Below are 15,390 nucleotides of genomic sequence, written 5' to 3' on the forward strand. Positions count from 1 at the left end.
AAATTTAATCGTTCGACAAAATGATATAGCATTCTATAGCGTTTCTTCATTTTCACATCTCTGTTACAACACAAGAGAGATCTGTCATTTACGTGTTGGTCAATAGAAGCTGTAATACCATAACACTCGTTATTAAATTAACTTGCCGCTTGTGACTCATCACATGAAGCAGACGGAGCAAAACGTTACCATGGGCAGAGACGAGTCATTACGAAAAGCTAAAGCGTGTTCGCACTGTTAAATTAACGCTGCTTCCCATACTCCTGACGAGTGGGTTGGCCTTCATGGGACAAGTGTAGTGTTAAATTATTCGAAAGTTGGCGCTCTCTACTTATAGCAATGAATGATGAATTTACAGCCTCACAACGGTTATTTCATCATTAATGTCAATAAAGAATTAATACGTTGTATTAAAGATCATTCGCACGTTACGTTGAGATGCCGAGAGAAGCTCAACTGCCGGTTCCTTTGTTCCCACAGCATCTTGTCGCAATGAATGCATTCCAAGGTCACAGTGTTTTTCGTTACTTTTGCACGGCCAAAGTGACGTAAATGTCTTCGATGTAATGCGATAACTACGTGCGCATACATCATCATCAGCATATTTCAATTGTTTTCGATATCTCTACCATAACTACACTTAAAAGCATCGGCGTACAGGGCGCATGACACGTTTGAAGCAGAGTATATATACTGTACTGCAACCATGCGCCCTGTACGCCGAACGTAACAACGCGAAAGACCTCGAAGATGGGCGGACTTTAGCTGGAAAGGACGAAAACTCCATCATAAATGGCAAGTCGTCGGCCACACCCAGGTTACGTGTCTTCGCTTCAGAAAGACGCCCCCCCCCCCCCCCCCCCTTCCTTTATTCCTCTCAAAACGTCCGGACGCGGGAAGAAGAGGTAGTCTCTGAAAATGGCGTTTTGTTTCTAAATACTGTGTTTCCGGTCGATTTCGTGCCGCTCACTGAAGCCGTTTGGGGGCAACTCCCAGGCGGACGTTCAAGTGTGCCTCGATACCTTCGCCTGCGCTGGCCATCGAGGCACCTTATAGGACGTTCCAGGAACGTGTGATATCGATGAGCACGCGAGTTTGAAGCACGAGCGTTTCAACGTGACGAGAGAATGGCACCCACTGAAAGAATTGTGCACGAATCCTTGTCCCACGTTACGCAAGTTTTTCGCCTGTCTTCGACGAGAAGGCCAGCGGATGGTGAGTATAGTGGCGCTAGCTACACGCACGAAGAGCTGAGTTCGAGCACTGACGGAGATGCCTGCGTGGTCGGCAAGCGACAGCAGTCCGCACAGCGGCCGCGGATTTCTGAGAAGCGAGACTGGCCTGTTTTATATTAAGGCGAAAGCCTTTATAGGCTCATGAATGTCCGCCCGCGCGTGTGTCCGCGAGATATCGCGAGATTCCAATTTACGCCCTTGCTGAATATTTCATTTGGCGATTCCTCGAACGCCGCATCACACAGCACACAGAACCAAACGCAGTAAAGGAAGAATCAGCTGGTTTCAACTTCATTTACAGGAAAGAAAAGGCGTAGGATCTGTCATACTTCTTTGCGGATATCTGAATCGCGCCGTTAGTGAAGGGAGGAAGGTGGGAGAGAAAGAAGAAAGAGAGGAAGGTGCCGCAGAGGAGGGATACAGAGTAATTTCGACAACATGAGAATCTTTAATGTACACTGACATCGCAAAGTACACGGACGCTGTATCGGTTTGCCTCTATTCGGTCCAAAAGGTGCAGGTTTGTGCATGATAATCCAGTAAACGTATGTAGTGCTGAAGGGTCAACACAAAGTTACGTTTGTGGGTTCTCCCAGAAACATAAAGAATTGTTTACCGGGTCCACTGTCGCGGGGCCATCAGGAGGAGTCAACGGTAATGTTGGGAGGAGCGGCCATGGTCAAAGGGCCGCTTGATGCGGGCAGATATTACCATTCATAGAAGGGATGTTATCCCGACAGCGATATTGAAGGTGCAGGCAAAGTTCGCCTTAATGGAGCATTTAGAAATACAGTCCCATCTGATTTGATGTACGTCGTGAGCAAAAGTGGTATACAACACTCAGCCGGTGACCGAGCATGGGAAAACTGAATCTCACTGCCATCTAACGACAGCGGCAAATGTACGGACAGCGACATGCATGCATGCTGATAAAATGGGAATCGCAAATATCGTTTCGATCCCAGATAGGTGTTGCTAAATGGCATTGCAATGCAGTTTTCCTGAGATTCGCCACCGGCGGATTGTTGTATATACCACTTTGCTCACGACTCCAGGTCCCATTCAGCCTGTCTGGTAATGACGAGTGCGTGGCCCCTCAGCTGATTACATTGCGTGCAATATCGCGCCATTTGGCGAGAGGGATAGATGCTCATGTAACATCTGATGAGCTTAGGCGAGTGCAGGAACAAACTTCTGAGATAGCCGTGCATTTATGCAGGCAGAAGAGGCCACCTGTGAAGCGATTGAGGAGAGCGCGAGATCTAGACAGGACACTGAACACCACGGCGTTATAAAGCAGATTTACGACTGTTCAGGAGGAAGCGACTGCATCAGCATCATCGGCACTGGGCGGGAAGTAACGCACTGAAAAATGCGCGAAAGAGCAAACAGAAGATACTTCACTGAAGAGTTTATGGGTACAGGGACGCACTAGAACGCATGGCGTGGTGATCCAAGATATGGACGCTTGTTTCACAAAGAGGACATAGATGGAAAGCAGTGCAAAAAGCTGGTTCTATCAGAGATGCGCCGAAGGAAAATGCTGACCGTAGTCCATGATATAGCGCGCAGCGGGCATTTTTCATAGAAAAAACAAAGCAACGTATTCGCAGTGCTTCCTGTTGGCCAACAGTGCCTGCAGACGTGAGGAAGCATTACCAGTCATCTCATACGTGTCAGACTTTCGCCAACCGGGAGGTGGGCGACCGAGTTCCAATAACTGCTTTGATACGGCCGCAACATCCATTTCAAGTTGTTTATTTTGACCACATGTCCTATTGAGCTGGCTTCTGCGCACGGACATCGGCATGTATCGTGTTAAATTGACATTTGCACGAGATGGCCGGAAGTAAGTCAGCTGCGAGTACTAACTGCCAAAGCCACCTGTCAGGCGCTGTTGGTTATTTTCGCGCGTTTCTGCGTACCAGAGTTGGTGTGCAGTTTTCAAGGTGCTAATTTTACGGCAGCGTTAACGAGAGAGTTGACAGAATGGTTTGAAGCATGGATACATTTCTCTACGCCAGAACATCTGCAGAGCAATGCGTTCATAGAGAGGTGGAATGGGGTGTTCAGGTCCATGTCGAGACACGTGATACACGATCATGCGACGGACAGGGATGGATCATACCTTCCCTACTTTGGGCGTACCGTCAACTGCCACACGAACCACAGCAATACCCCCTTCCGACCTCATGTACGGCAGGGTGGTACAGAGACCACCTAGCATACTGCAAAATATATGAACTAGGGCATGGGAGCTTCCGTCAGGGTAAATAAAGCTGCATCTGCGTATCTGGCCGAGCTCCGAGCGAGAATGGCTGAAGCAGCGCATGCCGCAGACCAACGAATTGAGCGAATACAACGGTAATATACTGACAGGTACAACAACCTCAAGGCTAGGCAGAAATCATTTGAGGTGGGTGAGCAAATAATGATCCTCGAAACAGATGGCCGGGTTGGGAAAATGTTTTCCAAGTGGATCCGTCCTGCCGAAGTGAAACGGCAGGTGAGCTCAGACAGCTATATTATCCAGTCCCGGAAGATGCAGAAAATTAGTGCACGCGAACCGCCTCGTATTACGCTGTGCGAATAACATAGGCATGGTCTTTGAATCAGATGAAGAGTTTGGAGCGATTGAAAAAACCCCGGGATTCAGTGAAAACGGGAGGACAGGGGCTGAGGAAAACACGGATTTGTCAAAACCGACAGTTAGTGGATCTAGATCACCTGTTGAAACGGTACTGCAGCGCATTTTCTGAAAAGCCGGAAAGGTGTATATTGGTGAGTACAAAATGGCCTTGCTTCAAGGAGCAAAGGCTACCAATTCGTAACATATCGTGTGCCGATAGCACTAAGAGGAGAGGTACAATGACAGGTTAAACAACTGATGCATTGGAGACTCGTGTATTCGGTAAAAAATATTTTTGCACACCCGGTTATGGTGCGTTGCTAAAAAAAGATGGTACGGTAAGAGTGTGCATTGACTACTGTCACTTGAATGCTGTCACTGAGGCTGATGGCTTTACGATGAAAAAAACCCGCGAGCGGCTTTACGAAGTAGCCAGGGCTTAATACATCTTCCTTCTAGATATGACGAGAGTTTACTGGTAAATTTCGGTCAAACCAGAGTCTCAGAAGAACACTGGCTAAGAAAAAAGCGGCATCCAGCTATCAAAGGACCCCCTCCAACCAGTAGCTGTCGAGCTATACCATGACGTCAGGACCGACTGCCTCGCACCTGCGAGTAGCGCTTTGAACCATTTTTTTTTTTCGAGCGAGTCCGTGCTGGCAAAGAGTTCCTAAATGCGTCGTAAGTTCCAGCAAGAATACATACCTTTACTCAATTCGATCAATAGTCGCTTGCTCACCAGAGTACAACAGGTAAAACGACGAATTCTGATGGTGAATTTCAGCACTGTCGAGTTTTTACGAAACCTCTTCGTTCTGCGCTTCACTGCATCTCTTTTTCCGCTATGGAGCCCTACGAGGTGACACCGCTGGCGACACCGACGGGCGGACGTGGCTACAGTCTAACGCGACAACCGGAGGCGGCCATTTGGCAAATGTCTTGACCATAAGGAAAGGCAGGACGCACACAAACGCAGAATGACAACTTTATTTCGTGAAGAAAATCAAGGCATATACACGCGATCTCCGCTACTATCTAATCACAAAAAACAGTAAGCGAAGAAGTGACGTGCACTAAATCAACAAAAAATATCAAATTCTGTTGCAGAGATGATAAACTTAACCATGGCCGGCCCACTAAGTAAACCAAAACCAAAATCTTCCAGTCTAACGGATTGTCAGCACAACCATCAAATGGTAATGCACGAATACAACACAGTGATGCAAGACAAAACCCATAGTACATCATACTACCATCTTCAGGCTGGACAACGAAACATGGTATAAAAACCAGGTCACACAAGCAGCTTATACAAGCCTCGTCAGAAAAAATAAATGCAGTGAAAAAGGGTACCAAGTCAGGCTAAAACCAATTGTCTAACATTAATACCAACCACAACAACAAGTCGCGAAGCTATGACATCCGACCAACACGCAACCCACAACGCAGACTCATAAAAGAAGGCCAAAGCAGAGCCTAAACATGACCTTCCAAAAACTTAAATTCTTTTTCCGACAACGAAATACAGGGCTTGCTGACGCAAAAGCTTGTGGTGCTGATGTAGAAGGTTTCAATTACTAGGCGCTCCCATTTGTCTTTCAACCTGGCCAGAAACTTCGTCATCTCAAAGTAAGGCACGCATTCCCGTTTGTTTTCTTTCTTGCAGTCAGCACAGTGCGCGGCCAAAAACCCTCTTTCATTTTTCTCCGCATTCAACTTGTGCTCTTTTGCTCTTTCATTAAAGTATCTGCCGGTTTGGCCTATGTAAACTTTTCCACAACTTAGGGGAATGCGGTAAACTACTCCAGGAGCACATTCTGTGAATTTCCTTTTATGTTTGATAGTGCAAGGAGGCTTCCTATTCTCTTTCATCATCGCACACACCTTCGAGAGTTTGCAAGGTGCGGAGAAAACGATGTTGACGCCGCCTTACTTCGTAATTCTCTTGACATTGTGCGAAAATTTATGAAAATACGGGATTAAGTGGATCTTCACTGACTGCTCTTCTTGATTACTTTTGCTGCCAGACTTCATTTTCTGTAGCAATTTCTCGCACATGCTCGAAATGATATGCGGAGGATATCCGGCAGCTCGCAAACGCTGAAGCTGATGCTGAAAACTTTCTTCAGCCATATGGACGCATGACTTTTCCAGGGCCGACGTGATGCACTACGAAATGATGCCTCTCTTGACCAGCTTTGAATGGGCACTGCTATATGGAAGCAGCGCTTTTTTCGACCTGGGTTTGAAGAACCAACATATACATTGTTCCCCTATTTGCATCACTAAGTCCAGGAACTGAAGCTGTCCCTCTAAAGGAAAATCGCTGGTGAACTGGAGCCCGCCGGAAACACTCGAAAAAGTGGACAGGACCATCGCGGCCGTATCTTGGATGATACGGCCGCGATGGTCCTGTCCACTTTTTCGAGTGTTCGAGTATATATATATATATATATAAGGCCGTAAAAAAGAGCGCGCGCCCTCTCCCTCGAGACCGGCCGTGCCTGACCAAATATATATATATATATATATATATATATATATATATATATATATATTTGGTCAGGCACGGCCGGTCTCGAGGGAGAGGGCGCGCGCTCTTTCTTACGGCCTTCTCAATCGCTGCGGGAACAATGGGAACTTTTCTCCTTGAGCTACGTTCTCCGCCACCGCAAGGGGCGCGACCTGCTCACTGTTCGCTCCGCGTCTGCTTCAGCGGCGGCGGGTGGTTTTTGCCTGGTTTCGTGTTGTCGCTCGCGAGTTTCGTGGTGAGTGCAGCCCCGAAATTAAAGAGCACAGAAGGTAGATGCTGCAGCGGCATGTCGTCAACGTACTACACGTGAACGGATATAAAAAACACTGTCGTTCAGCAAACGTTCGACAAGCATGGCATACATTGCGGCATGGTAGTTACTTTTGTTCATTTTAATCCGAATTTTTCGCAAGCCTGTAAACGAAGGGGAACAAAAAGAAAACTGAATGAGCAGTGATCACATCGAAGCTTCTTCAAGGCTAACATGACAGCAACTCGTCTGCAACAGCAAAACCGTCTTTCAGCGCTAGATGCGAAACCATTCAGGTAGCACCGAAGATGAAAATAATTTCATAAAAATGTAATGTAAATTGCAAAATGCTTGCATGATATAAAGTATTAGTATAACAGTCAAAGTAAACGTTGTAGGGTAGAGTTTTAAGTGTTATTACAATTCATATACTTGGCAATGTGTGGTATTATAAACATTATTTTAATTTTGCAAATAAACATTGTTTTAATGAACTTTTTACATAATATTGTGCTTAATATGAAAACAAAAATGGTTGATATTCATGACACCACTTGTGCACGATGTGGTAAAAAAAGGCCAATAAATGATGAAGGTGATACTCGATGCAGTGACTTACAAATGAGTTCACCTGCTATAACGAAAGTATGCAAGAAACTTCTAAAGCGTTAAAGAAGGACACTCTCACTGAAGACTCATGTCAAGCCTTATATAGCGACCCATTGAGGCTCTCTTCGGGAAAGTAAGGTTAATGTGCGGAAGGGAATGACATATGCCAGATGCGAGGGCCGTAACAGCTAGCGGCACATGGCTATACATGACTACATTGTCAAGACGGACGTTTCATCTGAGAGCAAAATCAAGGCACTGAAGGAAGTGATGGCATCTCCTACCATCCCATTTTCCACTGTCACATATTCCGGTTCACCTTACGTCGCTGGATATATCGTTTAGTTAATCAGCTTCGGGTCTGACGCTCGCGCTATTCTTCTTGAAACTAGCGAAAGAAGCAGCCCCATGCAGTACGCTCTTCTACGAGGACAATGTTCTAGTGGACTGCATTATCTGAAACCATGAGCTTGTTGGCCTATTGGCCAAACCTTTTTTTTTTTCGAAAAAGCTGCCGTGCACCTAATACACACAAATGTTGTCGAAGTACTTAAGATCGGTGATTCAGTCAGCATTTCAGAGCTCAACACTGAGTTGCCAGAAAGGAATTGACAACGTATATGTAATTAGGTCCGTTTCTTTGATATTTTAAAAATTTCTCAGAATTCTTCTTCTCAATTAATTATACCAGGAAAGTGACAGAGAAGACCGAAAGGCCAACTCCTTATGTGCACAAGCCGTGCAGGAAGATTTTGAGCCTGAATTTTCTAGACGCAGGTCGCTTTTTGATGAATTGATGAATATATAGTGCAATGTGTAACTTTGAACGAATTTTTTTTTATTGTTTGCTGCTCTTTTCGATTCTGCTTAACTGTTTATGCCCATTTCATTGATTAAAAGTAGTCGCGAGACTACATATACATCTTCGGTCTTTCAACCGACTGATACGTTTTGAACGAAGCTAGAACAGCCCAGTCCACTAGACAAGTGAAATTTTTACTATATGGGTAAATTTTTGTTATTTACTCTGAATCTGAGACGCGCCATGAATTTTTGCCGGTGCCTTCTGATCTAAACGAAAACGGTAGCGGTTGACAGAATCTCCACCCAACTGCTCACCATGCACTCACGTCAGGTTGCGCTGCACCTGCTTAAAACATTCAAAGGCAGATTGCATAGCCTGGTAAATTTATTTTTGTACAAAACTTAGAGGTAAAAAATGTTGAAGTGTACCCGAAGCTTCATTCGACCGTGCACGGCCGCACTGACGAAGGAGCGCGCGCGTGAGCGGATTGTTGACTGTATTTTATTCCTCATACACGATAAATGTTCGATGTTGATGACGGACTTTGTATAAACCATAAGGGGCGAAATGTCAGGACCTGCCAGTTGCAACTGACGCGGGCGAAGCTAAAAGCGAGCGCGCGTTTCCCTTGCGCGTAAACGGCTGTAGCGGAGGAGCAGCAGTGGGGCTGTGGCGACCCCACCGAGGCGCGGCAGGCGGTTGAAACAGACCCCATTGGAGAGGCCGTAAGAGAAGAGAAGCGCTCTCTCCCTCGAGACCGGCCGTGGGTCAGGGTACGACACGCGTAAGCTACGACGTAAGCTGAGCGCAAGCGTAGCTTACGTCTTAGCTTACGCGAGTCGTGCCCTGACCAAAGCAGAGACCAACTATACAGTAATAGAAAGAAAATGTCTGGCGATTGTTTGGGCCATCACTAAAAAATTTCGTCCTTACTTATATGGTCGACCAATCGATGTCTTCACCCATCACCATGCTCTGCGCTGGTTGTCGTACCTCAAAGGTCCTTCCAGCCGCCTCGCCCGCGGGGCTCTCTGTTTTCAAGACTATGACATTCGTGTCCTTTATCGGTCTGACGCCCTTTCACGCTCCCCTGTGACCTCTGACCCTGGACCACATGCTGTCGCTGGCCTCACGCCTTTCTCCCTTGAAACTATGGATATGGCATCTGAGCAGCGCAAAGATGCCCGGATTCTTTCATTCATGAACTTTCCGGCCAACCAATCGCAGTGCCATCATTCTCGAGCTCTGTGACGTCAAGCCCATCACTTTACTATCCGTGACAACCTCCTTTACCGCAGAAACTACCTCCCTGATGGCTTAAAATGGCTGCTTGTTATTCCCCGACATCTCCGATCAGTCATTTGCGCGAGCTTTCACGATGACCCACAGTGCGCCCATGCTGGATTCCTGAAAACAAATACCCGCCATCGTTACTACTGGCAGGGCATGTATCTTTTGTTCGCCAGTACGTCCGCTCTTGTATCAACTGTCAGCGTCGCAAGAACCCACCACGCCCTCCAGCTCCCCTGCAGCATCTACCTTGTCCACTTCGGCCATTTGCAAGTGCTGGAATCGACCTTTACAAGCCTCTTCCCTGCTCTTCCGCCAGCAGCAGGTGGATCATTGTTGCCATCGACCAGCTGACCAGATAGGCTGAAACTGCTGCTTTACCAGCTGCAACTGCTCGTGACGTAGCTGGTTTCATCCTTGAGGACCTTATCCTGCGGCATGGTGCGCCACAGGAATTACTTAGTGACCGTGGTCGTGTGTTTTTGTCTGATGTAGAAGCCCTTCTTCAGGCGTGCAGTGTTATTCATCGTAAGACGTCTGCCTACCATTCCCAGACAAATGGAATGGTCGAGCGATTTAATCGGACCCTGGGAGAAATGTTGGCTACGTATGGTTCATCCAGCCACTCAAATTGGGACCGTGTGTTATCATTCCTAACTTTCGCCAACAATTCTGCTACGCAAACGACTACCGGTTTCTCACCTTATTTCCTTCTGTAAGGCCGGTAACCTTGTTGCACAATGGACACGATCCTACTCTACCGTCCTGAAGTCTCTGAATTGACACCCATTTCTCAAGCTGCTGCCTATGCCGAAGAGTGCAGTCAGATGGCCCGTCAAATCACAACTCGAAACCAGTTCCACCAGAAAAACTTCCACGCCGGTTCCTCATGTCTGCCGCCTGTTTATCGTCCAGAATAGTTGGTGGGGCTTTGGATGCCTTATTCTACTTCAGGCCAGTCGCCCAAGTTTCAGAGTCGATACCAGAGACCCTATCGTGTGCTTAAGCAAACTTCCCCGGGTAATTACCTTAACAAGCCCCTCACGCCGCCAACAGACCATCGCCGACGAGGACGTGAAATTGTGCACCTTGACCGCCTCGAACCGTACTATGATCCTGGCATCGTGGCCTCCGCTTAATCCGCTAGGATGGCGTCTTTTCACAGGGGGAGTATTGTAAGAGAGATGCCTCACCAGCGAAAAAGCAGAAAGAAGAAGAAAACGGAGACGTCGCGCGCCGACGACAGTGAAGTTGTGAAGACGACAAAAAGAACGAAGCTCGAGCTGTCGCTGCGAACGCTTTCTCACTCACCAGTGGTCAAGCGTCTGCATGCCCCGGGTTGTTTTCACGCAAAGAATTTTAGCAAACATTGGTGTGGACCTCGGTTCTATATGTCCTATTGGCTGCTCAACGTCCTTTGTGGATATAAATTATGATTCTATATTTCTATCTAATGACCTTCAAGTCTAATATCCAGTCTCCTATGTGATCACATGGAAAAGTTCCCTGATCACACTGTAATTGCCACTAATGCTTCTGTGACTGCGCAGAAAGCAGCGATTGGAATTTTTTCAGAGTTTCTTTCCTGAAGTTTATCGGTGCGTGTCCCGGATTACACACCGATATTTTTAGCAGAGTTTATGGCAATTTGACTAGCACTACTAAAAGTTCCCTGCAGTAAATTAAAAATAATTTCTCTATCAGACTCTCTTTCCGTTTTGTTGTCACTGGAGTAAGCACGGGACGCTCTGTTTTGCCGCTCACTAAAATATTTCATACCGGTGTGGGTGAAAGAAATACGGTTCATCTGGGTCCCCGGTCACAGCGGTATTTTCTAGAACGAAGCGGCAGCTTTCCTGGCTAAATGAGCTCTTTATGCATCTGTTTCATGTACCATCCCTAATATCACCATTTTTGGAATGTCACGTTTCCAGCGTTATCAATACCTAGCCGCTTCATGCAATGATCCCTTGCTATCTACAGCCGAATACCAGCATCTCATATACTCATGGAAAGTTCGTTCATGTGAATCACGGCAGTGTGAGGTAACGATGACTCTTATGAGATGCAGGATTCCTAGCCTAAATCTTTATTTATGTAGTGTTATAAAACGTTCTGCATTATAGTTCCGCCGTTGGCGAACGCCGTTTGGCGTACGCCAGCCAGAATGCCTTCCACCCTTCCCCCTCTCCCGGTCAGGCTATATAAGCCCGTTGTTCGGCCTGAATAAACGCCTTTCTACTTCGAGCGTCCGCCTGTGGCTCATGGAAGCACGGAACGCGCAATGCGCATCCTTGTGATGTAACAGTGGCGACGAGCCCATTGCGAACCCACGACGAGAACCAACCTGAAAGAACGGTCAAGACTGAGACGCTGGATGCAACCAGTTCAACCATGGCACATCACCAACTTCCCGAGTATGACGACCGCGATGACAACTGCAGCGCATATCTGACGAAGGTTGAAGCCTACTTCGAAGCAAGTAGAATCGAAGATCCAATGAAGAAAAGGGCGTTGCTCATCTCTGCGCTAAGCACATGCACAGTCCAAGTGCTTTCAGGTAAAGTTATACCGAAGAAGGCAAATGCGATGAAGTACGAAGAAGTAATCGAAGTGTTAAGTTCGTACTTTGACCCAAAACACCACGAAATAGCGGAGAGTTTCCGCTTTTTCAACCGTCGCCAGCTGGAAAATGAGTCTATTCATACCTTCATTGTCGAAATTCGCCAAATAGCGGATAGCTGCAAGTTCGGGAGCATGCTCGATAGAATGCTTCGCGACAAGATAGTATGCGGCGTCCGGTCAAGTGCCCTGGAAAAGCAGCTTTTGGCGAAAACAGACCTCACCCTGCAGGAAGCCGAAGCGATAGCGTTCAGCTCTGAGGCAGCAGAACAGGGTGCCAACGCGATTTCTTCGGACTTGACAGCTGTAATGAAGGTAAGCGCACGTCGACAGAGCTTCGACGAGCCGGTATTAGAGTGTGGACGGTGCGGAAGCACTAAACACAACGGAAACGCGTGTGGCTGGACGAACGCTCGATGCTACCGCTGCTGCAGGTGCGGGCACCTTGCTAGAAAATGTCTTAGCGACGTCAGCAAGGAACGCCGGAAAAACTATGCTCGGAGCAGGTCAAGCCAAGCTCTAAATGTAACAGAGGAGAGTTTGGATGACGCTGCCGACAGCATGCATATCTGGACTTTAGTTGCGTTTCGGAAAGCTCAATTGGAACCTCCGATTCGCCGAACGTTCACGTGGTGTGACAGCGATATAGAGATGATCGTCGATACTGGTTCGGCTGTGTGTGTTGTGCCTAGGCAAGTTTTTGAGCAGCACAAGAAACAGTGGCCACCATTGTCGCCGTGCCATATCAAACTTTCCTGTTACCTAGGAACCTTACCAGTGCTGGGGCAGTTGAATATGCTTGTTTCGTACAACAGGGCCAGAGTTGAGGGCTCATTAATTGTTGTTGACTGTTCAGGACCAAGTCTCTGCGGACGCGAATTGATATCAAAGTTCAGCAACGCAGGGTCGTCAGTCCTCAACGTCGGTGCTAAGCTGACGGAGAGCTTAGGGAAGAACTGCACATCAACGGTTGACAATGGGCTCTCGGAATTCCAAGATGCTTTCAGCAAAAATTGGGCCTGACAGACCAGTGCATCTGCTAATGAAAGAAGGAGCCACACCAAAATTCTGTAAGGCCCGTTCTCTTCCATTTGAATCGCGCGACAAGGTATCCAAAGAGATTGAAAGGCTTGAAACTATCGGAGTGTTGTCCCCAGTAACACGCGCAGAGTGGGCTACACCGATTGCACCGGTACTCAAAAAGGATGGCAGTGTTCGAATCTGTGCAGATTTAAAAGCAACTCTGAACGCTGCATGCTTCCTGGAACAGTACCCGTTACCTGTTATTGATGACATTTTTGCGTCTTTGAATTGCGGCGAACAATTCAGCACTCTTGACCTTCGTGACGCCTATAATCAGATCCCTCTCGATGACGAGTCCAAGAAACTGTGCGTTATCAATTCGCATCGTGGGTTGTTCTGTTCCAACCGCTTGCCTTTCGGTATAGCTTCTGCGCTTGCCCTTTTCCAACGGAAAATCGACACGATATCACAAGGCATACTAGGTGTTCAGGCATACCTCGACGATATTGTGGTATCGGGAAAACACGGCGAGACTGAGACATTAAGACTTGTGCTCCAGCGTTTCCAAAAGCACGGGGTCAAAGTCAGACTGGACAAATGTAAATTTCGCCAGGCATCGATTTCCTACATGGGTCCACGAATTGATCGTGAGGGCTTACATCCGACAGAACAGCATAGTGAAGCAATCACGCAAGCTCCTAGTCCGCAAAATGTGCAGGAGCGGCGCGCATTTTTGGGCATGATCACATTTTACGCCAAGTGCATGCCAAATTTATCATCTGTCCTTGCACCGTTGTACGAGCTGCTAGAAAAGAACGCACGATGGGTGCGGGAACCTGAACAGGAGGCGGCATTTATGCAAGCTAAACAAGTCCTTCGTCGGGCAGGGTACTTGCCCATATAAATCCGGCTGCAGCCCTCAAGTTAGAGTGAGACGCTTCGCAACGCGGGATTGGAGCCGCGCTGTTCCACACGTATGGCAAGGTGAACAAGCCCATATGCTTCCGTTCGCGAACCTTAACAAAGGCTGAACGAAATTACTCGGAACTCGAACGCGAAGCCCTTGCATTTGGCGTAACAAAGTTCCGGGGTTTTCTTGTAGATCGAGAGGTCACACTTGTTACTGACCACCAGCCTTTCCTGGGATTGCTGAGAGCTGATCGACCGACCCCATCGTTCGCAGCCGCGCGCATACAACGTTGGGCTCTGTTCCTGGGTGGTTTCCGTTACAAGCTCCAGTACTCGCCGGGTAAGCAACTTCTGCATGCCCTGAGTCTACTGCCACAACGTACGACAGAGTTGCAATCAGAAGATCCCCCTGATTACATTCTTGCTCTAACAGGACTCGATGACGGAACGGTGTCCCTTGATGGACTGAAGCAATGAACTGCGAATGACTCGCAACTTAAAAGGGTTGCGGGATCAGCCCCACAAACCTTTGTGAGGCTTGCAGTGAGATTGAAAATATTGATCACTTCCTTCTCGCTAGCCGAAGGCTTTCACATCAGAGGAGGGTGCATTTAGAAACTTAAATTGCACGCTTCTACTCTACGTCCGTGCGAGTGCGAAAGGATTTGCGTTGCCTCACATTTGTCAGTACTTACATAACTACATCCCAGCTACGGGCAGATTCCCTTGCTAATTGTATTCCAAATTTACAAACTTCCAAATTTTTGCTTCGTATTTTTCTTTTAATCAATTTTGTGATCCTAAGTCTCATGTTCTTGTTTTCTTGTCAATTACTTTAATGCACTAATTCAGTTTGTGTAGGAGATTTGGGAGTCCATATTGAACCCTGGCCAATCCCCCTTCGTGGTTATGTGCCATATATCAAGGCAGAAGAAGAAGAAGAACGCTGGCCTTCGTAGCTGCTACGTGAGATAAATATATTGCTGTGCGAACCAGAGATAGGAGGCGGAGGTGCGAAAAAATATATGGTATAATAATAAGGACAGCTTTATTCAAGTCGTGGAAACGAGCCCGCATGCCTAGAGGTAAGATTAGGTAATGTGCTTTAATTACCCATTACAACACACACTTGATCACGCCTAGGTTTGGAGCAAAAATCGGGAAAGGCAGTTCGAAACGTCCCTAGACCCATTTAGCGGCACCAGTAGCGCTGCTAGATGTCAATGCAAAGAAAACACCCGCGCCTGACCCGCGTGATCCAAACACTTCGGAGCGTTCGATTGCCATCTGACGCTCTAATCTCAATGGGCTGTCCGAGTTGGCACCTCCTTCCATCTGGGTCGTGCGCTGTAGTCTCGTCTTGTAATCCGCGTACCATTCCCTAGACGGCCACAGGCATGCTCGCCAGTTTTTGCTCACAACGTGAACGCCGAATTGCTTGTGGAATGGCTCATTTAACGCTGTCGGTAACGCAGTAAAATTCTA

General features: G+C 47.3%; 1 protein-coding gene across 1 annotated transcript; it reads left to right on the forward strand.

Annotated features, from left to right (window-relative positions):
• Window positions 1–3,074: 3,074 nt before the first annotated feature.
• Window positions 3,075–12,800, forward strand: LOC146183931 (uncharacterized). The gene is made up of 3 exons (XM_084608441.1): window positions 3,075–3,084; window positions 11,600–12,288; window positions 12,789–12,800. The coding sequence occupies exons 1-3, from the start codon at window positions 3,075–3,077 to the stop codon at window positions 12,798–12,800; spliced, it is 711 nt and encodes a 236-aa protein (XP_084464567.1).
• The last annotated feature ends 2,590 nt before the right edge of the window (window positions 12,801–15,390 follow it).

Source organism: Amblyomma maculatum, chromosome 7 (genome assembly GCF_055883805.1).
Source record: "Amblyomma maculatum isolate TAMU_Amacu chromosome 7, ASM5588380v1, whole genome shotgun sequence".
NCBI lineage: Eukaryota > Metazoa > Arthropoda > Arachnida > Ixodida > Ixodidae > Amblyomma > Amblyomma maculatum.